The sequence below is a fragment of the Coregonus lavaretus genome (genome assembly GCF_964263955.1).
Source record: "Coregonus lavaretus genome assembly, chromosome: 1".
Taxonomy (NCBI): Eukaryota; Metazoa; Chordata; class Actinopteri; order Salmoniformes; family Salmonidae; genus Coregonus; species Coregonus lavaretus.
In genome coordinates, this window is record NC_139988.1 from 38,631,251 (window position 1) to 38,659,209 (window position 27,959).

The following is a 27,959-nucleotide window of genomic DNA, read 5'->3' on the forward strand; positions in this document are numbered from 1 at the left end:
TTAGAGGTCACTCTCTCCATAGAGGGCAGTGGAGAAGGCGGTGTAGTCTAGCGCCCCTGCAGATTTCCCTGGGCCACTGTAGTGGGGCATCCTCAAGATGCAGTACTCTGCCTGATCAGGGGGGAGCTCCCTCCTCAGATCCTCAACCAGAATGTAGGGCTGTGGAGGGGGGAGAAAAATTTAGAGAACACGGGCTCATTTAGGTAAGTCCGCTCTAGCAAATATTCATAATCTGACCGAATAATATGCATGTTGACATTGTACTGAATCTGCCCCTTCTGTGTGATTGACATGGTCCACTCAGTTGTCACACTCCCATTCACTTTCTCTCTCTCACACACACACCTTATCGGCTGCCAGGATCCTGAAGGATGCCACAACCTGCTCGGCGGTGTCCATGTCAGCGGTTTCTCTGGTCATAAAATCGATAAAGGATTGAAAAGACACCATGCCAGTGGCACTGGGATCAACCAGCATCATGATGCGGGCAAATTCCACTTCACCCTGACAGACAGTCACACAGACAGTCACACAGAGAGAGAGAGAGAGAGAGAGAGAGAGATCAGAGAGAGATCAGAGAAAGGAGCACTGATGTCTTTGTTCGTTGTTGCGTCATTACACATTGAATATTATCAATACCTCTTGCTATTAGTATGTATGCATTGTTTGCATACTGTAATTCTGCATGAGAACATTGCGACCCCTACCAAATCATAACCCATGGAGATCAGACAGGCCCTAAAGTCATCAGTGTCCATCGCCCCATGTTTCTTCTGTAGTCGGAGGTCAAGGGTGGAGGTTGGGAGTGGGTCACCACACAGGGAGGGGATGGGATAGAGAGGAGGGACAACAAGAGGAGGTGGACGGTAGAGCAGTGGAGATCCGGAAGGGGAGAAGACCAAAGCTAACACAGAAACATGGACACATACACACAACCAGACAGATGGACAGTGACACAGACAGTAACAACAGAAGACATGGAGAGAGAGATGAGAAGTTACTAAATTAACTGTCATCACAGACCAAAGCTGCTGCCACCAACATCGCCATGCCGTAGTGTATTATTTAGAGCCCACTATTAAAATATAGATAGAACTGGAAAAATATGCGCGGTAGCAGCAGGTTTGGTCTATTCTAGAAGGAATGGAAGAAGCCTAAGTCGTCAACGAGAGTCAGTCAGGGATCATGAAATGTTAGAGGTCAGTAGGGGTGAGTACCTGATGGTCATTGCCCACATAACCCAGGCTGATCAGACAGGTCTTGAACTCCTCACGACGCAGTTTGCCTGTGTTCTCCTGGGACCAGGTGTTAGAGCGGATGTCACACACACACACACACACATGCAAGTGTCCACTGTCCATAACACGCAGCATTACAACAATGTGGAACCAATATAAAAAATACTTGTTTATAGATCTATACATTACACTATCATACAATTGTATTTGTATTATATGTTTTAACTGTCTAGACAACCAAGCCCACAGAGCAGTGACTGTTCTAGTACAGTATCAACAACAATATATTACCCCAGTTTCCTTACACAGCTTCTGAATAAGATAGGCAAGACGGTGAATTATTATTTTTTGTCAGTGGTATTATGCTACTTAACATTATTATATGAGTCTGAGAACCGGGAGTCCAGAGTGTGGATAGAGCACTGTACCCGGTCAAAATGGTTGAAGGAGGAGCGGAACTCGTGCATCTGTTCCTGGCTGATGCCCTTGGCATCGCGTGTCAGGATCTGGGTCTCGATCTCGTTGATGGTGCGGGCGATGGTGGTGAGGAGGAGCTCCCAGCCCACACGGATGTGCTTTTACCATGACGATAAAACACACAAACAGATATAGACAAAGACAGACAGATTTATCAGCTGTCAACAATGTATTCCAACAATGCACCTTGGGATCTCGATGACATCCATCATCATTATCCCCATGACCACATCTAATCTACATAGAATGCATGTAGAGACGATCTCTCTGTAGTGCTCTGCAGTACCTCCATGGTGTAGTTGGTATGCTTGTTGTCAAACACCAGGGACTCCTGGATGTGCTGGTGGTCTCCCTCCAGCTTGTCAATGTTGGGCTTGTAGGTGAGGATGACGTGCTCGAACTGCTTCAACTGGGTCATCTGGTCCTCCAGGGTACCGCCCACCTCCAGGGAGCAGCGGCCAATCTCCTGTTAGAACCACACAAATGAGCAAGTCAGGTTTTTGTTCCGGGTCTAAAAGTACCCATAGACACTAAACTGATGGCTGACTCTCTGACCTCCATCCTTGTCTGTATCCAGGGTCCTATGAGGTTAGCCTGGGCAGCAAACTGCTGTCTCAGCCTCTCGTTAGTATGCTGCCGGGCTAGCTCCTCCTGGAGGGAGCCTTCTCTCTGAGGAACCAGCTTCTTCACCTGGTCAGCAACATAACAACAACACATACATCAATCTGACAGAAATTGGCTGTGTATGTGCATGCGTGAATGCATATGTGTGCATGTGTGTCTCAAGTGTATGTATGTGAATTCCGAGGTTGTACCTTGTCCCACTTGGCGAGGAGCTGCTCTGTGGTGATGGTGCTGTAGAGGTTGATGAGGTTGGCCTTGATGCCGTAGCTCTGGGAGATCTTCTGCACCTCGTTGTGAATCCCCAGAATGGCCTGTCTCTCTCCGTCTGCCTCTGGGAGGGTGGCCTTGAACTGCTCGTGGGCAGAGATCAGGCTCTGCAGGGGAGAACGAGAGGAGAGGTTGCAGTGCACGTAGAAGGTACTTTGGGCACTGTACCAAAATGACATAGCCGCAACATTTGTAACAACGGTAGAATGATGATATGGTATCAGTGAGTATTACGTACGTGGACCTCATCGATAGTGTGTACAATAAACATATCCTGCAGATCCTCCATGGCCCCTTCCATCCAGTTGTTGAAAGGTGCTGATCTCTTGGCAAACTCCAGGAACAACTGATCAATGGTTTCCAGCAGCTTCTCTGTCCTCTGGAAAACAGGAGAGAGAAAAACCTTTGTCATTCATCTCACTGACAATTCATCAACATTGCCTCACCTGTTTGGGCTGCTAATCCCAGGATGCATCACATTGACGTGACCCAATTGACCCCTGAGTTTGGCAAGATGGTCTGCATGCATTAGACCCCTCCCTTTGGGCAGGGAGAGGGGGCAGACAGCAGCCCATGTCAGTCACCCTAACCCCAGGCCTGGATAAGGGTCTTGAAACATTTGCAGGTCATGATCGCCCAGTAAGGATCAGAGGGGCTCAGAGGAAGGTGACTGTGGGCATCCTGCCATCCAGATACTGGACAGGCAGCCATATCTACATGAATGTGCCTTCAGTTCATCCCCTTATCTCTGTCAGCAGACTTAGTGGGCAACCAATAATCCCACCTTCCTCAATAAGCTGTGTATTCATTCCCAAGACCCCATCTCTAGCTATCTCAATAGAATATAGATGTAGCTTTATTATGGATTAAGCTGTCCTGTGAACACTCCACCCCACCTTAAGGTTACGTCATTCACTGCTTTATCTCCTCAGTTCTCAACTGGATTCATGGAACTGGTTCTCTTTTCACACTACCAAGATGTACTGTGCCGGCTTGCTTTTCACTGGGCACAGCAGTTTAGCCCAGTTTAGCTGGGAATATAGCATATCACGTCCCAAACCTCAACCCCCTCCACTCACCTCCAGAGCCTCTCTCCTCTTCTGGGTCAATGTACCAAGTTGATCCCACAGATCACAGATGCTTTGACACCTCTGGTTGACAGCAGCCACACCATGATAGTCCAGCTCACTGCACAACACCACAGGAAACATACAGGTCAATCTAGGGCTGAGCAGTTTACATTTACGTCATTTAGCAGACGCTCTTATCCAGAGTGACTTACATTTAGTGAGTGCATACATTATTTGTTTTATTTTTCATACTGGCCCCCCGTGGGAATCGAACCCACAACCCTGGCGTTGCAAACGCCATACTCTACCAACTGAGCTACATCCCTGCCAGCCTTTCCCTCCCCTACCCTGGACGATTGTGCGCCACCCCATGGGTCTCCCGGTCGCGGCCGGCTACGACAGAGCCTGGATTCAAACCAGGATCTCTAGTGGCACAGCTAGCACTGCGATGCAGTGCCTTAGACCACTGCGCCACTCGGGATTTACTAGCTATATACTGGTACTGATGCATGGACGGGTTTTGATTTTTACTGTACCTTCTCTAACAGTATTTTAATGTTTGATTTGTTACATTAAATAATTCAGCAATGACTCTGAAAAAATTATGGCAATCATACATTTTTATTGCCAGTAAGAAACTGTTAACAGCTGAAAACTGCTAGCTAACTTGCTAGCACAACAAGTCAACAACTTCGAGAGCACAAGCTTGTCAATTAGAGACCCCCGGAAATCGTTCGACTGCAATTTAATCCATTGAAGTAAGAACTGCAATTGAATCCATTGAAAATACATGTTCATAGAGGAGAATAATTAGTCTGATAAAGGAAAAGAGACTAAATAACGAAATAGAGGCATACAAAGACAAAACAAACGTGGCACAGTGTAGAAATGATGACAAATGTGACTCGTTTCAGAAAACTCGGCGTATGTCGTGGGTCACTATTTCACAGGAGAGCCATTTGAACGTAAACTTTTCTTTTTTCAAAATGCATTTTTTGGCAGAAATGCCTTCTGGAACATGTGAACTTTCATGTGTCTTAATAACAAACTTGTATGCCATCTGTAAATACGAATAAAATTGTGCAATTACAAGCCTAGTTGGTTAAGCCACAGAAAAAGACAGCAACCTTCCCACTAGCCATGATTTGCTGAGATAATGAGTTGGCTGGACATGCCGAGAGAGGAGTTCAGATTGGTCTGCCATGTAGCATGCTTCTGTCTATTTGAGCTGGTCAGTATGTGTAGGTAATCCAGTTTAACGCTGCTTTTTTTAAATGTATTGTGTAGTGGAGCTGCATACGTGTTGCTCTCCACTTTCTGGAGGATCGAGTTTTGAAATCAGTGGAATTAGAGTCTGATAGCTAAAGAGATGGTCCCACAGATCCCAGATCCTGTGTCCGGATTATATCTTCAAACTAAGGGCAACCATGGCATCCGTGACAGGGAGACGCGTCCATCATGCATGATGAATACGGGTAACATAGTCCACGAGCTACATTTTCAGATATTACATGTTTCTAATTTTGACAGAAAGTGGTTTCATTTTAAGTTAGAGTGTACTGTACTGTACTGAACTTGTATTATTAAAAAACATTTAATACCGTCATACCGTCAAAAATTATACAAATATTGTGATTTGACATTTTGGCCATATTGCCCAGCCGTAGGTAAAGTGCATCATACCATATTTATGTATTTTGATAGATCTATATTTTGAAAACTTGATTGCTGACATGCAAAACATTTGGGACTATATCAACAATGGACTAATGACACAAATACCTAAATATGTTTTTTGGGTGTAGTTTTCCTTTAAGTAGAATGCAGATTGTATTCCTTGTCAAAGCCATGATTTTATGAATTGGACATGGTAGGGATGATGGTTAGGAGTGAGGGTTAGAGGAAGGGTCCGTACTTGAGCTCCTGTGCGATGGCAGCGATCTGCTCCACCCTGTCCTGGTGAGCAGCCAGGTCACTCTCAAACGACTCGTGTTTCCTTAGCAACGCCCGCACCTCCGTCAGGGTGGCCGTCTCGTAGTCCTTCTGAGATAGAATCAGCTCTTTACCTTGGTCAGAGAGAGAGAGAGAGAGAGAGAGAGAGAGAGAGAGAGAGAGAGAGAGAGAGAGAGAGAGAGAGAACCTCCCATTAGTCAAAACAAATGCTTTAGATTTACTCTGACATTTTCCCATTGAAAACTCTCAAAGGATTTGGAGCTAATCACTTACATTCAAAGGTCAAACTCTAGACATACCAGGGACATGAGTAAACACTCCACAGACAGACAGACAATAATAGCCCAGACTGACCACTAGCCCAGGTCTCATGGGTGGTGGCTTTCTGGCAAAACTTTTCAGCCAGGTGGTCCAGTCTCTCCAGCCTGCGGATCTCAGTCAGAAGCCACTCCTCATAACCTTTCTCGGCCCCCTCCAGCCCCTGCCATGCACTGCTTATGTCCTACAACCACATAGAGACACACAGACACGGGTCAAAACTAGCAAAGAGTGCCTTGGTCTTTACCTTGGATGACCTATATCCATAGCTATCTATAACTACTGTACTTTGACTGGTGGCTTGTGTTTAATCAGTTTTATATGATTTATAATTGAATGTTGGGTGTTAACACTTACAGATACCATCTTTCCCTCAGAGGGCATAAAGGCGGGCCGGTTGCTTATGCGCAGCTTGGTCTGCAGGGTGTTGAAGCTGATCTCCAGCTGGCACTTCTCCTGCACCTTGGGGGGCTTGTGCATGCGGCGGTAGTCCCTGAAATCCTCCAGCTTCCTCTGCATCTCAACCATGGTCTTCTCTGCAGCCCTGTTCTCCAGCCATGGGGTGGTCCGGCGGATCCACTCCAGTAGCTACGAAATACAGAGGGTAGTGATGGAGTGGAGCTATGGGATTTGTGTGTTGTTATTCCTCTCAATTCAATTAAGTTGAATTGGACATTGAATTTGATTTGAATACTTGGAAATTCCATTCCTGCGAGTTTGTGTGTATAGGGATGTGAGACGGTGGACTTTTTGAGTTTTCAAATTGGGGTAGAAGTATGTCTCCTAAGAGAGTTCACCAATATGAAAGCATACATCCAAAAGTATGCTTTACCTCACTGGCCAGCCTCTCGTACTCCTCCATCAGTTTCTCATTCTCCTGGTTCACACCCAGCACTTTACAGATCCTGTTGGCTGCCGTCTCAGCCTACCAAGGGGAGGGAGGAAAGACAGATGAGGTCAGGGAGGAAAGAGAGGTGAGGTGAATTGGTTCTTGTCGCATATATAACGCAATTCCTCATACAATTACACCCCACCCAACCAACACGCACACCATTTAAGTAATATCTTTAATGCAATCTGTGTGCATCGTTTCAAAAACATGCATGTCAATGTCAAACTCACAATTTACCCAACTTAGTAGAATTATGATGTCAAACAACTTGCAGGCTAGCAAAGAGGACATACCAGGATATGTGTTTTTGGTAGTGATAGGGTAATAAGGCCTTAGAAACTTTGAATGATTGGATTATCGTGTGCTTCTTTTAAGTGGAATGATTGACACATGGTAATCATCATCAAATGGTTTTGAGGTATTTTACCCATAACACATTGCATTCACAAACTCGATTCAAATTGTTCATGGTGCAAGCTGTATACCTGCTCGGCTCCAGCAAAAGCATGATAGAAGCAGGACACATAGGTCATGATAGCTCTCTCATCAGGCTTGGGAGTGTTGATGATGTCTACAGTGTGGAGGGAGGGACAGAAGAGGGTGACAGACGACAAGTAGAGAAGGAGGAAGACACTGAAGGTGGGGACAGGAAACACAAGAGCACTGACAGAAGAGAAGGACCACAGATAGAAACTCCACACCTGAACGTCTTAGCCCAGGGCTATCCTGGAGGGAATTTGGGGTGGTCTATGGCCAAGGGGTCTAAACAAGGACCTAAAACTTGACCAGGTCACATTGACACTAGGACTAACGCATCAATGTGCCCTCACCTTCTGTACCACTGCAAATGTGTGATACAAACTGGACATATAGGTCATAACAGTCCTGTCATCTGGCCTTGCTGCACTTATCAAATCTGTGGGGACACCAGGCACATAGGACTTTATCATTACAATGTGCATACAAATACAGACAATCCTCCTGGCAATCTCCTCCAGACAATTCTGCAACAAAGCCTATAGTCTGACTCCCACCATTACAGTACCAAATAAGATGGTTTATGTTTTCATAATGAGCAGAACAAGATGCCTATAGCTAATGCCAATTTTCTAAACTTGATTTTCCTTAGAAGACATTACCTTCTGCGTCCAGCATCTTGGGAATATCCAGGTGCTTCTCTGCTATTTCAAAGGCCAGGTTCAGGTTCCCCATAGGATCATCCTTGAAAATAATCAGTATTATAGAAACATACTTTCCAATTATTTTGTTGCATAGCAGTTAGCGTATAACTGTATTTCAACTACTGTACACCACCTTAGCACCATTACACTTTTTAAAACTAAGAAAGAGTAATCTTTTCATTTACTTTTAATACGAGAAAACGTGCAAATGTAAAGTATTTGAAACCAGATTACAAACTGTCCTGCACCCAGTGATTAACCAAACAGGTGACAGACAGTCAGTAAGGGTCTCCTCACTAATGGAGTAGGGTGAGTCAGTGTGTTTAGTGGGATTAGAGTGCTCATGCTGCTGGTATTGTCCTAAATCTGTTCCACTGACGCTGGCTGAGGGGGAAAGCCTGTTACAGGACAGTGGCAGCTGCAGAGATCCAGGGCCGGCCGATACCTATGGGTCTGTTCCCCACATGGAGACATTTCAGCAAGCTAACACTCAGGGCTTACTGAGCCCACTCACCTGGAGACAGACACGACAGCTGACAGGGCCTGTCTGGGCCCAATGCATGCATGGGAGTGTTTGGGGGGGGGGGGGGGGGGGGGGGGGGGGGGGGGGGGGGGGGGCATATAGAGATGTGTATTTGTGTGTGTGTGCAGGTGTGTGTGTGTGTCCACGTGCATATGTATGAGGGAGAGGGGGGACACCTCTACTAAAACCTTTTCTGAATTAAACAACATTCTGAATGGTTTGGGTTTCCCAGATCTATCAATTGTTTTTTTTTGTTTTTTTTTGTCATTTAGCAGACGCTCTTATCCAGAGCGACTTACAGGAGCAATTAGGGTTAAGTGCCTTGCTCAAGGGCACATCGACAGATTTTTCACCTAGTCGGCTCGGGGATTAGAACAAGCGACCTTTTGGTTACTGGCACAACACTCTTAACCACTAAGCTACCTGCCGCCCAGGGCTTCAATTTTCCTGTCTATTCCCAAAAAACAATGGATAGATTGATTGCCCTATAAAGAGATTTTCTTCATCTATTCACAGTCATTTCTTCAAGGCAAAACTGCTCCAGCTCCTTCAAGATGGAGGGGTTCCGCTGGTGTACAGCAATATTTAAGTCATACCACAGGTTCTCAATTGGATTGAGGTCTGGGCTTTCACTAGGCCATTCCAAGACATTTAAATGTTTCCCCTTAAACCACTCGAGTGTTGCTTTAGCAGTATGCTTAGGGTCATTGTCCTGCTGGAAGGTGAACCTCCGTCCCAGTCTCAAATCTCTGGAAGACTGAAACAGGTTTCCCTCAAGAATTTCCCTGTATTTAGCGCCATCCATCATTCCTTCAATTCTGACCAGTTTTCCAGTCCCTGCCAATGAAAAACATCCCCACAGCATGATGCTGCCACCACCATGCTTCACTGTGGGGATGGTGTTCTCGGGGTGATGAGAGGTGTTGGGTTTGCGCCAGACATAGCATTTTCCTTGATGGCCAAACAGCTCAATTTTAGTCTCATCTGACCAGAGTACCTTCTTCCATATGTTTGCTTATTTTTTTCTTCAAGCAATGGCTTTTTTCTGGCCACTCTTCCGTAAAGCCCAGCTCTGTGGAGTGTACGGCTTAAAATGGTCCTATGGACAGATACTCCAATCTCCGCTGTGGAGCTTTGCAGCTCCTTCAGGGTTATCTTTGGTCTCTTTGTTGCCTCTCTGATTAATGCCCTCCTTGCCTGGTCCGTGAGTTTTGGTGGGCGGCCCTCTCTTGGCAGGTTTGTTGTGGTGCCATATTCTTTCCATTTTTTAATAATGGATTTAATGGTGCTCCATGGGATGTTCAAAGTTTCTGATATTTTTTCATAACCCAACCCTGATCTGTACTTCTCCACAACTTTGTCCCTGACCTGTTTGGAGAGCTCCTTGCTCTTCATGGTGCCGCTTGCTTGGTGGTGCCCCTTGCTTAGTGGTGTTGCAGACTCTATGGCCTTTCAGAACAGGTGTATATATACTGAGATCATGTGACAGATTATGTGACACTTAGATTGCACACAGGGGGATTTTATTTAACTAATTATGTGACTTCAAAAGGTAATTGGTTGCGCCAGAATTTATTTAGGTGCTTTATAGCAAAGGGGGTGAATACATATGCACGCACCACTTTTCCGTTATTTATTTTTTAGAATGTTTTGAAATAAGTTATTTTTTTCATTTCACTACACCAATTTTGACTATTTTGTGTATGTCCATTACATGATATCCAAATAAAAATCCATTTAAATTACAGGTTGTAATGCAACAAAATAGGAAAAATGCCAATGAGGATGAATACTTTTGCAAGGCACTGTACTATCTTGTCCCCTAAAGGTGCACTATTGGCTATTTTAAGGTACAAACTGCAAGGGTACAATTATGTACCTATAACTAACACTACAATAGACCTACCTTACAGGGTACCACTGCAGTGACAAGTGTTTGTACCCCTTTAAGTACAATTCTGTACTTTTTTTCTGAGAGTGTACTAGGCTTGGAAGCTATACCTTATATACCATATACCAGGGTACAGTTGAAGTTGGAAGTTTACAAAAGCCTTAGCCAATTACATTTAAACTAAATTTTTTCACAATTCCTGACATTTAATCCTAAAAAAATTCCCTGTCTTAGGTCAGTTAGGATCACCATTTTATTTTAAGAACGTGAAATGTCAGAATAATAGTAGAGAGAATTATTTATTTAAGCTTTTATTTCTTTCATCACATTCCCAGTGGGTCAGAAGTTTACATACACTCAATTAATATTTGGTAGCATTGCCGTTAAATTGTTTAACTTGGGTCAAACGTTTTGGGTAGCCTTCCACAAGCTTCCCACAATAAGTTGGGTGAATTTTGGCCCATTCCTCCTGACAGAGCTCGTGTAACTGAGTCAGGTTTGTAGGCCTCCTTGCTCGCACAAGCTTTTTCAGTTCTGCCCACAAATTTTCTATAGGATTGAGGTCAGAGCTTTGTGATGGCCACTCCAATACCTTTACTTTGTTGTCCTTAAGCCATTTTGCCACAACTTTGGAAGTATGCTTGGGGTCATTGTCCATTTGGAAGACCCATTTGCAACCAAGCTTTAACTTCCTGACTGATGTCTTGAGATGTTGCTTCAATATATCCACATAATTTTCCTTCCTCATGATGCCATCTATTTTGTGAAGTGCACCAGTCCCTCCTGCAGCAAAGCACCCCCACAGCATGATGCTGCCACCCCCGTGCTTCACGGTTGGGATGGTGTTCTTCGGCTTACAAGCTACCCCCTTTTTCCTCCAAACATAACGATGGTCATTATTACCAAATAGTTATATTTTTGTTTCATCAGACCAGAGGACATTTCTCAAAAAAGTACAGTCTTTGTCCCCATGTGCAGTTGCAAATCATAGTATGGCTTTTTTATGGCAGTTTTGGAGCAGTGGCTTCTTCTTTGCTGAGCGGCCTTTCAGGTTATGTCGATATAGGACTCATTTTACTGTGGATATAGATACTTTTGTACCTGTTTCCTCCAGCATCTTCACAAGGTTCTTTGCTGTTGTTCTGGGATTGATTTGCACTTTTCACACCAAAGTACATTAATCTCTAGGAGACAGAACGTGTCTCCTTCCTGAGCGTTATGACGGCTGCGTGGTCCCATGGTGTTTATACTTACTTACTATTGTTTGTACAGATGAACGTGGTACTTTCAGGTTTTTGGAAATTGCTCCCAAGGATTTTCCCAAGATGTCAAGCAAAGAGGCACTGAGTTTGAAGGTAGGCCTTGAAATACATCCACAAGTATACCTCCAATTGACTCAAATTATGTCAATTAGCCTATCAGAAGCTTCTAAAGCCATGACATCATTTTCTGGAATTTTCCAAGCTGTTTAAAGGCACAGTCAACTTAGTGTATGTAAACTTCTGACCCACTGGAATTGTGTTACAGTGAATTATTGTCACGATCGTCGGGAACAGAGGACCAATGCGCAGCGTTGAATGCAAACATATTTATTAAATCTGAAGGATAACACGAACAAAAACAACAAAACGATAACGTGACGTCCTTAGCTCAAACAAAACCTACTAGTAACACGGAACAAGATCCCACAAACACTGAGGGAAAACAGACTGTTTAAATATGGTTCCCAATCAGAGACAACCAGCAACAGCTGACACTCGTTGCCTCTGATTGGGAACCACTCTGGCCAACATAGAAATACAAGACCTAGAATGTAAAACAAAGAGCACAACACATAGACTCTACACACCCTGGCTCAACATAAAAGAGTCCCTAGAGCCAGGGCGTGACAGTACCCTCCCCCCCAAAGGTGCGGACTCCGACCGCGCCAACAGAACACCACAGGGGAGGGACCGGGTGGGCACTCCGCCTTGGCGGCGGATCCGGCTCTGGGCATGATCCCCACTCCCTCTCTAACCCCCCACAGTACCCCTGGTCCGGTCTGGCCCTGCTGGCCGGAGCTGGACTGAACACTGGTGGAGCGGATTGCTCTAGCTCCGACGTGGAGCAGCTGACCGGTACCGGACCAGGCACCGGTGGAGCAGGCACGGGCCGTGCCGGACTGACAACGCACACCACTGGCTTGGTGTGGGGAGCAGGAACCGACCGAGCCGGGCTGACGAAGCGCACCACTGACTTGGTGCGGAAAGCAGGAATGGACCGGGCTGGGCTGGCGACGCGCACAACTGACTTGGTGCGGGGAGCAGGAACAGACCGGACCGGGCTGGCGACGCGCACCATAGGCTCGGTGCGGGGAGCAGGAACAGGCCGGGCCGGGCTGGCGACGCGCACCATAGGCTCGGTGCGGGGAGCAGGAACAGGCCGAACCGGGCTGGCGACGCGCACCATAGGCTTGGTGCGGGGAGCAGGAACAGGCCGGGCCGGGCTGGGGACGCGCACCATAGGCTTGGTGCGGGGAGCAGGAACAGGCCGGGCCGGGTTGGCGTCGCGCACCATAGGCTCGGTGCGGGGAGCAGGAACAGGCCGGGCCGGGCTGACGACACGCACCACAAGCTCGATGCGAGGAACAGGAACAGGCCGGACCGTACTGGGGACACACACCACTGGCCCTATGCAGGGATCAGGAATGGGCCGGACCGTACTGGGGACACACACCACTGGCCCTATGCAGGGATCAGGAACGGGCCGGACCGGACTGGTAACACACCCCAGTACCTCTCGCCGTGCCTCCACACTTTCCCTCTCCTCTGTGACCAGTGGCCCCCTTAACCTGGCGGCCTCCTCTGTACACCCGCTAGACCGCTCCCTCGCGGCCTCCTGCTGCCCCGTCGTCCACGGCGTGAGCCCCCCCCTAAAAATTTTCTGGGGGTCTCTCTTCCCCGTGGGCCAGGCCTCTATAGTTCTCGCCCAACTCTCGCTCTTCTGCTTCCAACTCCAGCCATTCTGCTCCTCATTTGGCTTGACCCAGTCGAGACTCTTCCTCCACTGTTCCCAAGTCCACCCTCTCTGCTCTTCACTAGGCTTGACCCAGTCGAGGTTGCCACGGAGATCTGCTAGCGATTCCCCTGGCGATGGCTCCTGGACACGCTGCTTGGTCCAGTTTTGGTGGGATCTTCTGTCACGATCGTCGGGAACAGAGGACCAATGCGCAGCGTTGAATGCAAACATATTTATTAAATCTGAAGGATAACACGAACAAAAACAACAAAACGATAACGTGACGTCCTTAGCTCAAACAAAACCTACTAGTAACACGGAACAAGATCCCACAAACACTGAGGGAAAACAGACTGTTTAAATATGGTTCCCAATCAGAGACAACCAGCAACAGCTGACACTCGTTGCCTCTGATTGGGAACCACTCTGGCCAACATAGAAATACAAGACCTAGAATGTAAAACAAAGAGCACAACACATAGACTCTACACACCCTGGCTCAACATAAAAGAGTCCCTAGAGCCAGGGCGTGACAATTATAAGTGAAATAATCTGTCTGTAAACAATTGTTGGAAAAATTACTTGTGTCATGCACAAAGTAGATGTCCTAACCGACTTGCCAAAACTATAGTTTGTTAACAAGAAATGTGTGGAGTGGTTAAAAAACTGGTTTTAATGACTCCAACCTAAGTGTATGTAAACTTCCGACTTCAACTGTATTTGGAAAAAGCTGAAGTGAGGAGAGGGATTATTTAATATACTCTTTGAAGAGGTAGGGTTTCAGGTGCTTTCGGAAGATGGGCAGGGACTCTGCTGTCCTATCATCAGGGGGATGCTGGTTCCACCATTGGGGTGCCAGGACAGAGAAGAGCTTGGACTGGGCTTAGTGGGAGCTGCCCTCCTGTAGGAGTGGAAGGGCCAAGAGACCAAAGGTGGCATGTGTAGAAGTGTGTGTGAGTGAATGTGTGAGTGAGTGCATGTGTGCTAAGGTGCGAAGAGTCAGTGCAAGGAGACTATTGGTGTGGAGGTGGTCGGTCCCGGTTTAGGTGTTCAGCAGTCTGATGGCTTGCGGGTAAAAGCTGTCTCTGAGCCTGGTTGTCCGAGACCCAATGCTTTAATTCCGTTTGCCAGACGGTAAAGGAGAACAGTCCGTGGCTGGGTTGTGTGTGGTCCTTGATGATGTTGCGAGCCTTCCTCAGGCACTGCTTGGACTAAATGTACTGTATGGGTGGGAGCCTGGCCCCAGTGATGGACTAGACCTTCTTCACCACCTGCTGAAGGGCTTTGCAGTTGAGAGCGGAGCAGATTCCATACCAGGCTGTGATGCAGCCAGTCAGGATGCGCTCAATGGTGCAATGATAGAAATTGGAGAGCGTCCGGGGGGACATGCCACATTTCTTCAGCCACCTGAGGAAGTAGAGGTGCTGTTACGCCTTCTTGACCAGAGTTGTGATGTTGAGGTACCATGTCAGGTTCTCAGTGATGTGGATGCAGGTTGACTCTAATCAAGTTGTAGAAACATCTCAAGGCTTATCAATGGAAACAGGATGCACCTGAGCTCAATTTCAGGTCTCATAGCAAAGGGTCTGAATACTTATGTAAATAAGGCATTTTCGTGTTTTATTGTTAAGACATTTGCAAAAATGTATAAAAAACGTTTTTTTCTTTGTCATTATGGGGTATTGTGTGTAGATTCCCGAGTGGCGCAGTTGTCTAAGGCACTGCATGGCATTGCTAGCTGTGCCACTAGAGATCCTGATTTGAGTCCAGGCTCTGCCGCAACCGGGAGACCCATGGGCGGCGCACAATTGGTCCAGCGTCGTCCAAGGTAGGGGAGGGTTTGGCCGGCAGGGATGTGGGTTCGTTTCCCACGGGGGGCCAGTATAAAAAAATAATAAAAAATAATAAAATAAACGTATGCGGAAAAAGTCAAGCGGTCTGAATACTTTACGAATGCACTGTATGTATAACTTGATGAGTTGGATTGCCTGTCCTTGCAAATTGTTTTTATTTAGTTTGAGCTTGTTAGCATATTTAGCTAGTAGCATCTATGGAAATTCGCTAGTACTTGCGCTAATTTGTTAGCATTCTGGTAATAGTTTGTATTAATTTATTTTTGTTTGTTTTTAGTGCCCCCTTGTGTACTAAGGCGGTAATACCGTAAATCCTGGGATGAGAGAAGGATGATATGATGATGTGAAAATCTGGTACCGCCCAACCCTAGAGTGTACCAGACAAACGATACGTCTAGGATAGCCTACTACTACACATAGCACACAAATTCTACACACAACAAAGTCTACTTTTATGAGATTTCACTGCTGTACCTACACATACGATACCTTCAAATTTTGATAGTTGATTAGATCTGGCCTGTGTTTGTGTATCAGGGCACAGAAGGCTAACCCATCCTTCCAGCTTTATACAATGGTGGGTCAGTCAGGTGAGCATGTCAGTAAGACAGTGAATGCAGAAATCAGTAAGGGAGCGATTGCGTGAGTTAAATCAGGGGTTCTCAAAGTGGGGTGCATGGAGGTACTACAGGGGGTCAGCGGCCAGATCTCAAAATACAATATATGTACTGTATATATTTTTTTTTACATTTCATTTTTTTGGGTCAAGGGATCCGTGGAATAAGTTGAAAGTGTGTAATACAATACAATTAAATGTAATATTGTTGATCTCCAATGTATGTTCTTAACCCTGGGCAACATGGACCTGGGAGGCTCACAGGGATATTGGTATTCACAGTACTACACCAACATAAATGTACTGTAATTTAAGCTTTAAAATTGCAGTTTTCTCTCTGCCTCATGGCAAAATGTGTAGAATTGCAGGAAATTGTTTTGAAAACTGCAACATTTTCTCTCCAATGCCAAGAGGCGGCCTTTTAAATGTTATTTTGAGACTAGCTTTGTCCAGCCATGTACTGTAAAAGTCCTTGTAGGCCATTTTTAATGCACTCGAGTTGTGTTCTGATTATGAGGGAGTCCCTGACAAATTTGCTAATAAAAAAGGTGTCCCCGGCCCCAAAATGTTTGAGAACCCCTGAGTTAAACATAATGAAGCACTCTCTTATTTCTACTTCTCAAGTCAATCCATCCACATCATAACTTTCTTTTAATCCATGCTGTGTGAAAAGACTGGAGTTAATATTCTGGACATAGGGAACCCTTCTCTGTTAGTATGTGGGAGGCACTTGACACCATCATGGTTAGTGTTTGGGACACACGAGAGACCTTGTTGAGCTTAGCATAGTCGATGAGGTCAGGTCTGTGTCTGTGAATCAGGGCACAGAAGGCCAGTCCGTCCTTCCAGCTTCACCAGCAGGCAGCAGAGAGAACCAGGTCAGAGGTCAGATTGGCATGATAACTGAGTAAAACAGAGGTCACCAACACTGGTCCTAGAGAGCTATAGTGTGTGCAGGCTTTGCCTCTCTTATTACTTAGTACTAACACATTAGCACAGAATATAATACAATTGAAAAATACATATTAGTTCAACTTCGAGTTTTAACATTCAAAATCAAATAGCAAAATTATCCTTGGTATTACCTTCTTAAAACAATTCCATATAGCTTAGTAGAACACCTCCCCCAGTTTACACAGGGCTTAGACTCTAGAGGGTTAGGCAAAGCCTCAAAAGTCTTCTCACCTAATGTGGAAGTTCTGGACATTGACATTTCTGTATGGGGCAGTCTTTCTCTGGCACCATAAGAGAAGGCCTTCCTTTGCAGAAGTTTCTGAAAGGAGAGAGAAATATTTGTTCAACAGCAATATTCCCCAGTGAGATCTCTATTTAATTAAACCAGGAAGTCAGTACAGATAATCTGGCCAAGAAGGTAGCTGCAGTATAAAAACACTGGGAATCATTTACATTTACATTTTCGTCATTTAGCAGACGCTCTTATCCAGAGCGACTTACAAATTGGTGCATTCACCTTATGATAGCCAGTGGGACAACCACTTTACAATATATATACAGTGAGGGAAAAAAGTATTTGATCCCCTGCTGATTTTGTAAGTTTGCCCACTGACAAAGAAATGATCAGTCTATAATTTTAATGGTAGGTTTATTTGAACAGTGAGAGACAGAATAACAACAAAAAAATCCAGAAACACGCATGTCAAAAATGTTATAAATTGATTTGCATTTTAATGAGGAAAAATAAGTATCTGACCCCTCTGCAAAACACGACTTAGTACTTGGTGGCAAAACCCTTGTTGGCAATCACAGAGGTCAGAAGTTTCTTATAGTTGGCCACCAGGTTTGCACACATCTCAGGAGGGATTTTGTTCCATTCCTCTTTGCAGATCTTCTCCAAGTCATTAAGGTTTTGAGGCTGACGTTTGGCAACTCGAACCTTCAGCTCCCTCCACAGATTTTCTATGGGATTAAGGTCTGGAGATTGGTTAGGCCACTCCAGGACCTTAATGTGCTTCTTCTTGAGCCACTCCTTTGTTGCCTTGGCCGTGTGTTTTGGGTCATTGTCATGCTGGAATACCCATCCACTACCCATTTTCAATGCCCTGGCTGAGGGAAGGAGGTTCTCACCCAAGATTTGACGGTCCATCGTCCCTTTGATGCAGTGAATTTGTCCTGTCCCCTTAGCAGAAAAACAACCCCAAAGCATAATGTTTCCACCTCCATGTTAGACGGTGGCGATGGTGTTCTTGGGGTCATAGGCAGCATTCCTCCTCCTCCAAACACGGCGAGTTGAGTTAATGCCAAAGAGCTCGATTTTGGTCTCATCTGACCACAACACGTTCACCAGTTCTCCTCTGAATCATTCTGATGTTCATTGGCAAACTTCAGACGGGCCTGTATAAATGCTTTCTTGAGCAGGGGGACCTTGCGGGCGCTGCAGGATTTCAGTCCTTCACGGCGTAGTGTGTTACCAATTGTTTTCTTGGTGACTATGGTCCCAGCCGCCTTGAGATCATTGACTAGATCCTCCCATGTAGTTCTGGGCTGATTCCTCACCGTTCTCATGATCATTGCAACTCCACGAGGTGAGATCTTGCATGTAGCCCCAGGCCAAGGGAGATTGACAGTTATTTTGTGTTTCTTCCATTTGCGAATAATCGCACCAACTGTTGTCACCTTCTCACCAAGCTGCTTGGCGATGGTCTTGTAGCCCATTCCAGCCTTGTGTAGGTCTACAATCTTGTCCCTGACATCCTTGGAGAGCTCTTTGGTCTTGGCCATGGTGGAGAGTTTGGAATCTGATTGATTGATTGCTTCTGTGGACAGGTGTCTTTTATACAGGTAACAAAACTCCCTTTAAGAGTGTGCTCCTAATCTCAGCTCGTTACCTGTATAAAAGACACATGGGAGCCAGAAATCTTTCTGATTGAGAGGGGGTCAAATACTTATTTCCCTCATTAAAATGCAAATCAATTTATAACATTTTAGACGTGCGTTTTTCTGGATTTTTTTTTTGTTATTCTGTCTCTCACTGTTCAAATAAACCTACCATTAAAATGATAAACTGATCAATTCTTTGTCAGTGGGCAAACGTACAAAATCAGCAGGGGATCAAATACTTTTTTTCCCTCACTGTATATATATACAGTGGGGAGAACAAGTATTTGATACACTGCCGATTTTGCAGGTTGTCCTACTTACAAAGCATGTAGAGGTCTGTAATTTTTATCATAGGTACACTTCAACTTTGAGAGACGGAATCTAAAACAAAAATCCAGAAAATCACATTGTATGATTTTTAAGTAATTAATTTGCAATTTATTGCATGACATAAGTATTTGATCACCTACCAACCAGTAAGAATTCCGGCTCTCACAGACCTGTTAATTTTTCTTTAAGAAGCCTTCCACTCATTACCTGTATTTCCTGCAATTGTTTGAACTCGTTACCTGTATAAAAGACACCTATCCACACACTCAATCAAACAGACTCCAACCTCTCCACAATGGCCAAGACCAGAGAGCTGTGTAAGGACATCAGAGATAAAATTGTAGACCTGCACAAGGCTGGGATGGGCTACAGGACAATAGGCAAGCAGCTTGGTGAGAAGGCAACAACTGTTGGCGCAATTATTAGAAAATGGATGAAGTTCAAGATGACGGTCAATCACCCTCGGTCTGGGGCTCCATGCAAGATCTCACCTCGTGGGGCATCAATGATCATGAGGAAGGTGAGGGATTGTCACGCCCTGGCTCTGGGGACTCTCGTATGTTGAGCCAGGGTGTGAGTTTCTAGTTTTTGTATTTCTATGTTGGCCAGGGTGGCTCCCAATCAGAGACGGCTGAAGCTCGTTGTCTCTGATTGGGAGCCATACTTAGGTAGCCGTAAGGCATTCGTTTGGTGTGGTTTCTTGTTCCTTTTGGTTTGTGTTTGTACCGTAGGACTTCACGTACCGTTTGTTGTTTTGTTCGCTGTGGTGTACTAAATAAAATATGTACGCATCTCATGCTGCGCCTTGGCCCGCATCTTTGCAAGACGATCGTGACAGAAGAAACCACCACGACTGGGTCAAGCAGCGTGATGAGGAGAGTGGTTGGACGTGGGAGCAGATGAGCGAGAGTCTGGCGAGAGCCATGGAGGCCGGGTCCACGGGGGAGAGAGATGGCCAGAAAATTTTTAGGGGGGGGCTCACGCCGTGGACGACGAGGCAGCGGGAGGCCGCAATAGAGCGGTTAGCAGAGGAGGCCGCCAGGTTACGGGGGCCACTGGTCACCAGGGGGAAGGAGAGTGTTGAGGCACGGCGAGAGGTACTGGGGTGTGTTGCCAGTCCGGTCCGGCCCGTTCCTGATCCCCGCGTAGGGCCAGTGGTGTGTGTTCCCAGCCCGGTCCGGCTTGTTCCTGTCCCTCGCACCGAGCCTGTGATGCGCGTCACCAGCTCGGTCCGGCCTGTTCCTGCTCCCCGCACCAAGCCTATGGTGCGCGTCGCCAGCCCGGCCCGGCCTGCTCCTCCTACCCGCACCAAGCCAATGGTGCGCGTCGCCAGCCCGGCCCGGCCTGTTCCTGCTCCCCGCACCAAGCCTATGGTGCGCGTCGCCAGCCCGGCCCGGCCTGTTCCTGCTCCCCGCACCAAGCCAATGGTGCGCGTCGCCAGCCCGGCCCGGCCTGTTCCTGCTCCCCGCACCAAGCCAATGGTGCGCGTCGTCAGCCCTGTCCGGCCTGTTCCTGCTCCCCGCACCAAGCCAGTGGTGCGCTTCGTCAGCCCGGTTCGGCCCGTCCCTGCTCCCCGCACCAAGCCAATGGTGCGCGTCGTCAGCCCGGTCCGGCCTGTCCCTGCTCCCCGCACCAAGCCTGTGGTGCGCGTTGTCAGTCCGGTACAGCCCGTGCCTGTTCCACCGGTGTCTGGTCCGGCACCGGTCAGCTGCTCCACTCCGGAGCTAGAGCAATCCACTCCACCAGTATTCAGTCCAGCTCCGGCCAGCAGGGCCAGACCGGACCAGGGGCGCTTTGGGGGGTTAGAGAGGGAGTGGGGGTCATGCCCGGAGCCGGATCCGCCGCCGAGGCGGAGTGCCCACCCGGTCCCTCCCCTGTTGTGTTTGGTTGGCGCGGTCGGAGTCCGTGCCTTTGGGGGGGGGGGGGTACTGTCACGCCCTGGCTCTGGGGACTCTCGTATGTTGAGCCAGGGTGTGAGTTTCTAGTTTTTGTATTTCTATGTTGGCCAGGGTGGCTCCCAATCAGAGACGGCTGAAGCTCGTTGTCTCTGATTGGGAGCCATACTTAGGTAGCCGTAAGGCATTCGTTTGGTGTGGTTTCTTGTTCCTTTTGGTTTGTGTTTGTACCGTAGGACTTCACGTATCGTTTGTTGTTTTGTTCGCTGTGGTGTACTAAATAAAATATGTACGCATCTCACGCTGCGCCTTGGCCCGCATCTTTGCAAGACGATCGTGACAGGGATTAGCCCAGAACTACACGGCAGGACCTGGTCAATGACCTGAAGACAGCTTGGACCACAGTCACAAAAAAAAACATTAGTAACACACTACGCCGTCATGGATTAAAATCCTGCAGCGCATGCAAGGTCCCCCTGCTCAAGCCAGCGCATGTCCAGGCCCGTCTGAAGTTTGCCAATGACCATATGGATGATCCAGAGGAGGAATGGGAGAAGGTCATGTGGTCTGATGAGACAAAATTAGAGCTTTTTGGTCTAAACTCCACTCGCCGTGTTTGGAGGAAGAAGAAGGATGAGTACAACCCCAACTACACCATCCCAACCGTGAAGCATGGAGGTGGAAACATCATTCTTTGGGGATGCTTTTCTGCAAAGGGGACAGGATGACTGCACCGTATTGAGGGGAGGATGGATGGGGCCATGTATCGCGAGATCTTGGCCAACAACCTCCTTCCCTCAGTAAGAGCATTGAAGATGGGTCGTGGCTGGGTCTTCCAGCATGACAACGACCCGAAACACACAGCCAGGGCAACTAAGGAGTGGCTCCGTAAGAAGCATCTCAAGGTCCTGGAGTGGCCTAGCCAGTCTCCAGACCTGAACCCAATAGATAATCTTTGGAGGGAGCTGAAAGCCCGTATTGCCCAGCCACAGCCCCGAAACCTGAAGGATCTGGAGAAGGTCTGTATGGAGGAGTGGGCCAAAATCCCTGCTGCAGTGTGTGCAAACCTGGTCAAGACCTACAGGAAACGTATGATCTCTGTAATTGCAAACAAAGGTTTCTGTACCAAATATTAAGTTCTGCTTTTCTGATGTATCAAATACTTATGTCATGCAATAAAATGCAAATTAATTACTTAAAAATCATACAATGTGATTTTCTGTATTTTTGTTTTAGATTCCGTCTCTCAAAGTTGAAGTGTACCTATGATAAAAATTACAGACCTCTATATGCTTTGTAAGTAGGAAAACCTGCAAATTCGGCAGTGTATCAAATACTTGTTCTCCCCACTGTATATATATATATATATATATATATATATATATATATATATATATATATATATATATATATATATATATATATATAAAAAAAAAAAATTGGGGGGGGGTAAGGGGGGGTAGAAGGATTACTTTATTCTATCCCATGTATTCCTTAAAGAGGTGGGGTTTCAAGTATCTCCGGAAGTTGGTGAGTGACTCCGCTGTCCTGGCGTCGTGAGGGAGCTTGTTCCACCATTGGGGTGCCAGAGCAGTGAACAGTTTTGAATGGGCTGAGCGGGAACTGTGCTTCCGCAGAGGTAGGGGGGCCAGCAGGCCAGAGGTGGATGAACGCAATGCCCTCGTTTGGGTGTAGGGACTGATCAGAGCCTGAAGGTACGGAGGTGCCGTTCCCCTCACAGCTCCGTAGGCAAGCACCATGGTCTTGTAGCAGATGCGAGCTTCAACTGGAAGCCAGTGGAGTGTGCGGAGGTGCGGGGTGACGTGAGAGAACTTGGGAAGGTTGAACACCAGACGGGCTGCGGGGTTCTGGATGAGTTGTAGGGGTTTAATGGCACAGGCAGGGAGCCCAGCCAACAGCGAGTTGCAGTAATCCAGACGGGAGATGACAAGTGCCTGGATTAGGACCTGTGCCGCTTCCTGTGTAAGGCAGGGTCGTACTCTGCGAATGTTGTAGAGCATGAACCTACATGATCGGGTCACCGCCTTGATGTTAGCGGAGAACGACAGGGTGTTGTCCAGGGTCACGCCAAGGCTCTTTGCACTCTGGGAGGAGGACACAATGGAGTTGTCAACCGTGATGGCGAGATCATGGAACGGGCAGTCCTTCCCCGGGAGGAAGAGCAGCTCCGTCTTGCCGAGGTTCAGCTTGAGGTGGTGATCTGCTCCAGCTCCTTCAAGTTGGATGGCTTCCGCTGGTGTACAGCAATCTTTAAGTCATACCACAGATTCTCAATTGCATTGAGGTCTGGGCTTTGACTAGGCCATTCCAAGACATTTAAATGTTTCCCCTTAAACCACTCGAGTGTTGCTTTAGCAGTATGATTAGGGTCATTGTCCTGCTGGAAGGTGAACCTCCGTACCAGTCTCAAATCTCTGGAAGACTGAAACAGGTTTCCCTCAAGAATTTCCCTGTATTTAGCGCCATCCATCATTCCTTCAATTCTGGCCAGTTTCCCAGTCCCTGCCGATGAGAAACATCCCCACAGCATGACGCTGCCACCACCATGCTTCACTGTGGGGATGGTGTTCTCGGGGTGATGAGAGGTGTTGGGTTTGCACCAGACATAGCATTTTCCTTGATGGCCAAAAAGCTCAATTATAGTCTCAACTGACCAGAGTACCTTCTTCCATATGTTTGGGGAGTCTCCCACATGCCTTTTGGCGAACACCAAACATGTTTGCTTATTTTTTTCTTTAAGCAATGGCTTTTTTCTGGCCACTCTTCCATAAAGCCCAGCTCTGTGGAGTGTACGGCTTAAAGTGGTCCTATGGACAGATAGTCCATTCTCCGCTGTGGAGCTTTGCAGCTCCTTCAGGGTTATCTTTGGTCTCTTTGTTGCCTCTCTGATTAATGCCCTGCTTGCCTGGTCCGTGAGTTTTGGTGGGCGGCCCTCTCTTGGCAGGTTTGTTGTGGTGCCATATCCTTTCCATTTTTTTTATAATGGATTGAATGGTGCTCCGTGGGATGTTCAAAGTTTCTGATATTTTTTTATAACCCAACCCTGATCTGTACTTCTCCACAATTTTGTCCCTGACCTGTTTGGAGAGCTCCTTGGTCTTCATGGTGCCGCTTGCTTGGTGGTGCTCCTTGATTGGTGTTGCAGACTCTGGGGCCTTTCAGAACAGGTGTATATATACTGAGATCATGTGACAGATCATGTGACACTTAGATTGCACACAGGTGGACTTTATTTAACTAATTATGTGACTTCTGAAGGTAATTGGTTGCACCAGATCTTATTTAGGGGTTTCATAGCAAAGGGGGTGAATACATATGCACGCACCACTTTTCCGTTATTTATGTTTTAGAATTTTTTGAAACAAGTACTTTTTTTCATTTCACTTCACCAATTTGGACTATTTTGTGTATGTCCATTACATGAAATCCAAATAAAAATCCATTTTAATTACAGGTTGTAATGCAAAAAAAATAGGAAAAATGCCAAGGGGGATGAATAATTTTGCAAGGCACTGTATATTACCTTCTACAGAGATGTCCTGGATAGCAAAGCGGAGGATGATGGTCCATATCATTCCCAGAGTCATCTTAACGTTACCATCCACAATTTCTGAGGAGAAAACATCCCACTACCATCAGATCCAACACATAATTAGAGTAAGAACTGCTTCAGTGAATTAGATAATGGATTAATCAAATTAATCAAGAGATACTGAGCTGCCAACAGGGGAAGTACGGGCCGAATAAAAGATCACCTTCAGCTCCAATAGAGACAAGTTTCACTCCTTTGCTGGTGATGAAGTCTAGGGCTTTGTTGACATTGGCAATTTTGTGAAAACGCATCTTCCCTCTGTCAGGCTTGGGTAACCTCTCACCTGAGGGAAGGAGCAAACAGCATTAAACTCTCTGTGACTACCAATCAATGTATTCAACTATCAACTATATATTCAACAAACAATACCTGAAATTACTTCCAAGAGAAGCATGAGTTTGAGGCCATTCCTAAAGTCGTCCTCAATGTTCTCAATCTGTGTTTCTGCTTTCCTCAGGTGGGAGTTACACCAAGCTGTGAAGGTCTACAAAATAAAATGATGTTTTGGGGAGGAAAATACAAATAGTACAATGTAAATGTCACATAACTTTGATGCGGTGACCTCAAATTAGGATGAGGTTGAGCATTGATTGTAGAGACTTTCTGTGAGCTAATCAGATAACCTTGAGTGAGTTTTCCATCAAGGGTCTTATTCATCAAGGGTAGAATGTTCCACAATGTTTTAAAACTTTACAGTTTATTTTACATTAACTTTTCCAATTGGAAGGCTCATATACCCTTCCCAGTTGAAAGTTTGCCATCTATACTTTATGAAGGTAGCTACTGTAAGTGTATAGCCTGGTAGTAACATACTATAAGATAACAGCTTAGCATGACTTAGCCAGAGGCCATAAATTGTGATGACTGTGGTCCCTATGGCAAGTGCCACATATTGAGATTAACCTACTTGTTGAGGGTCAGCAAACCCCTTGGTTTCAAATTACACCTTCCCTCCATCCAACCTACTGCCTATTGTAAAGGATAAAATAATTTGTGCTCCGATAATGTTTATGCTTTCTACTGTATCCTTATGCATGACTTCAATATTACAACTCTCTTCTGCTATGTTTATATTAAGTCACTCTATCTCACAATAGCAAACAGAGCCCACAGGCGATCAACACTGTATAGATGAAGGCTTTGAGAAGACCCCAGCTCACATTCCTGATGATATAAGGAGTTAAATTTAGCCTGCTCTGGTGGCCCTAGTGATAAAAGACACAAAGAAAACATTTTAACTGAATATCAAGATTAGAGGAAAATGTCACATGCATACAGTGTATTCTTCTCTCACGTGTTTCTCTTTGAAAAGAAAAAAGCCACACTTTTACCAAAATGTTAACAAGTGTCTGATAATCAAAAATGATAAGTGGAGCTATCGCCATATTGCTTTCACTATCTATCCAGTCGTTCCAGATACGGTATGTGAATACCGAAAGGGCAAAGGCTAAAACGGGTGGGGGCTATGGGCCTTAATTGAAAAACCCAAATGTGTCAATTCTTGGATGTGTCACAAACTGGGAGTGATCTACAGTATATTGAATGGGATACATTGAACATCCCTTCTCAAAATGCCTTACTGGATCAGCCTCAATTAGACTCCTTACATTAACCAGGAATGTGATCTGTCAATTTGCCACCAGCTTTCATCTACACAGTGTTGACTGTACTGTGCGTAAACACAGGGAATGTTTTATATGCTTCAGTGACATGTTGTGTTTTCAAGCCATTCCAGTCCACACAGCATGACTAGGGGAGTGATCTTCTGGCCCTTAAGAACCTTAAGTTCTTATAGTACACAGCTTGGTCCCCCAGAGGGCTGTGGGTTAACGCCACCCTCCTGGAGAGGCTGCCCGGTGGAATGCCTGTCTAAATTAGGAATAATAGAGGCTTTGGAACAAAAGACGCAGCATGACAAAACAGACCAAAGTGTATGTGACATTGAACTGCTGCCCCCTCATTAAACATGGCTGGTCCTCAAGATCCTACCCCGCCAAACCCCTTCCTCCCTCCAACAGCCCTAATGATCAGAGCTAAATATATTCATGAATCATGTCCAATAGGGACCAACCCTGTCATTGAAGGAGTTGTTCAAACACATTAACTGGTTGAAGGCTGTTTATTCATTATTTTCACTCTTGGTTCCAAGAATCATGTCTAATTTGCCTCTGTTCACCAAACCCGGCTGAATCAGGTGGCACCTGGTAGAGTCAGGTGGCACACCTAGCCTGTGCTAGAACATGGTAGCCTAATTGACATGTTAGTTTACAAAGGTAAGGACAGTTCAGGTTGCCAGCAGGTCTCATTTGAGGGCAGCAATGTCTTCCCCGGTGGCTCTTACTGGGTAATAGGATTAAAGTGGAGGGAAAGCTAATATAGAGCCTTACTTAAGATGTCAGAGAAGGTACTGAAAACTGAAAACAAATCCCACGTGGTCAACACTGCTATCCACCTATGCCATGCATATACCATGCAGAAGGCCCTCGGTAGGCCTATACGTCTTAATTAGCATGTACCTAAAATACCCACAAAATAAATATTTGTTTTGCCTTGTTAAACCAAGATAGTTGAGACACATTTCATCCTCTTCCATGACAATAAAGTTTGAGCATTTCTGAAGGAAGACATACTGTAACCTCATTCTGTTTTAGACCAGTTGACAGATAGGCTCCTGAGTTGGGGGCCTATATTCAGATGATTGGTACAGTATTTGTGGTCTCTATAAACAAAAAGATTCCACACCAAGGACACTGGATTAACCCACTATAATGCCTTTTGGTCTCGAGGTTAAAATTAGATATAGCATTCATTCTAATCCCAAGCACATCATAATGTGTTAAGAAGCATCTGTTGACAGTTCACATTCCTCGCGTATCAGTGGAATGGCAACAGTTTCGAGTGCTGCTCATTGAGCTATTGTTAGCTGGTACCCATCGCATCTGTCGGTCAATATTCCCGTCAACTGGAGCCAAGACAGATCCCTGGCTCCGGCTGAACCTAATACCAGGAACCAGAGAGCGCTTAGAAGTCTGAGCTCAACGTGAATAACTCAATATTTAATTAATTTAAAAAATTGGAAATGGAAAAAAAAAAAGAGTGTACTGTCTCCAAATCCGGTGCGTGGAGTACTGCAGTGCGTAAAGTTAATTTGTTGAATTGGTTATGTGCATGTCGTCATCTTCTCTCGACTTACCTTTCTTTGCTGTTTTTCCCAGGCAGGGTCCAGCAACATGTCCCTGTCCCACTCATCCTCCTGTATCATGTAGTCCTCCTCATCTCCGAAACCATTATCATAATGCACCGTCGTCTCTATTTGGGTCATCATTGCGTCCTAAGTATTTGTATTCCCCCAAATTCACTGTGTTTTTGTCTTCCAATATCCC

At 46.0% G+C, this 27,959-nt stretch overlaps 1 protein-coding gene across 3 annotated transcripts; it reads right to left on the reverse strand.

The window, feature by feature from the left end:
* Positions 1–27,901, reverse strand: LOC311129237 (alpha-actinin-2-like; the record flags this gene model as incomplete). Of its 3 annotated transcripts, none has more annotated exons than XM_084161535.1 (21): positions 1–159; positions 346–504; positions 708–773; positions 1,667–1,813; positions 2,002–2,181; positions 2,271–2,405; positions 2,531–2,713; positions 2,845–2,985; positions 3,686–3,794; positions 5,592–5,742; positions 5,984–6,131; positions 6,305–6,535; positions 6,780–6,872; positions 7,325–7,410; positions 7,979–8,060; positions 15,774–15,849; positions 17,086–17,173; positions 24,508–24,594; positions 24,740–24,859; positions 24,946–25,060; positions 27,770–27,901. In XM_084161535.1, the coding sequence occupies 21 exons, from the start codon at positions 27,899–27,901 to the stop codon at positions 1–3; spliced, it is 2,688 nt and encodes an 895-aa protein (XP_084017661.1). The 3 variants fall into 3 exon arrangements, with proteins under 3 accessions (XP_084017661.1, XP_084017660.1, XP_084017659.1); XM_084161534.1 differs by lacking the exon at positions 15,774–15,849 and adding an exon at positions 16,671–16,749; XM_084161533.1 differs by lacking the exon at positions 15,774–15,849 and adding an exon at positions 16,671–16,749 and having other exon boundaries at positions 5,592–5,719; positions 5,961–6,131.
* Between the last annotated feature and the right edge of the window lie 58 nt (positions 27,902–27,959).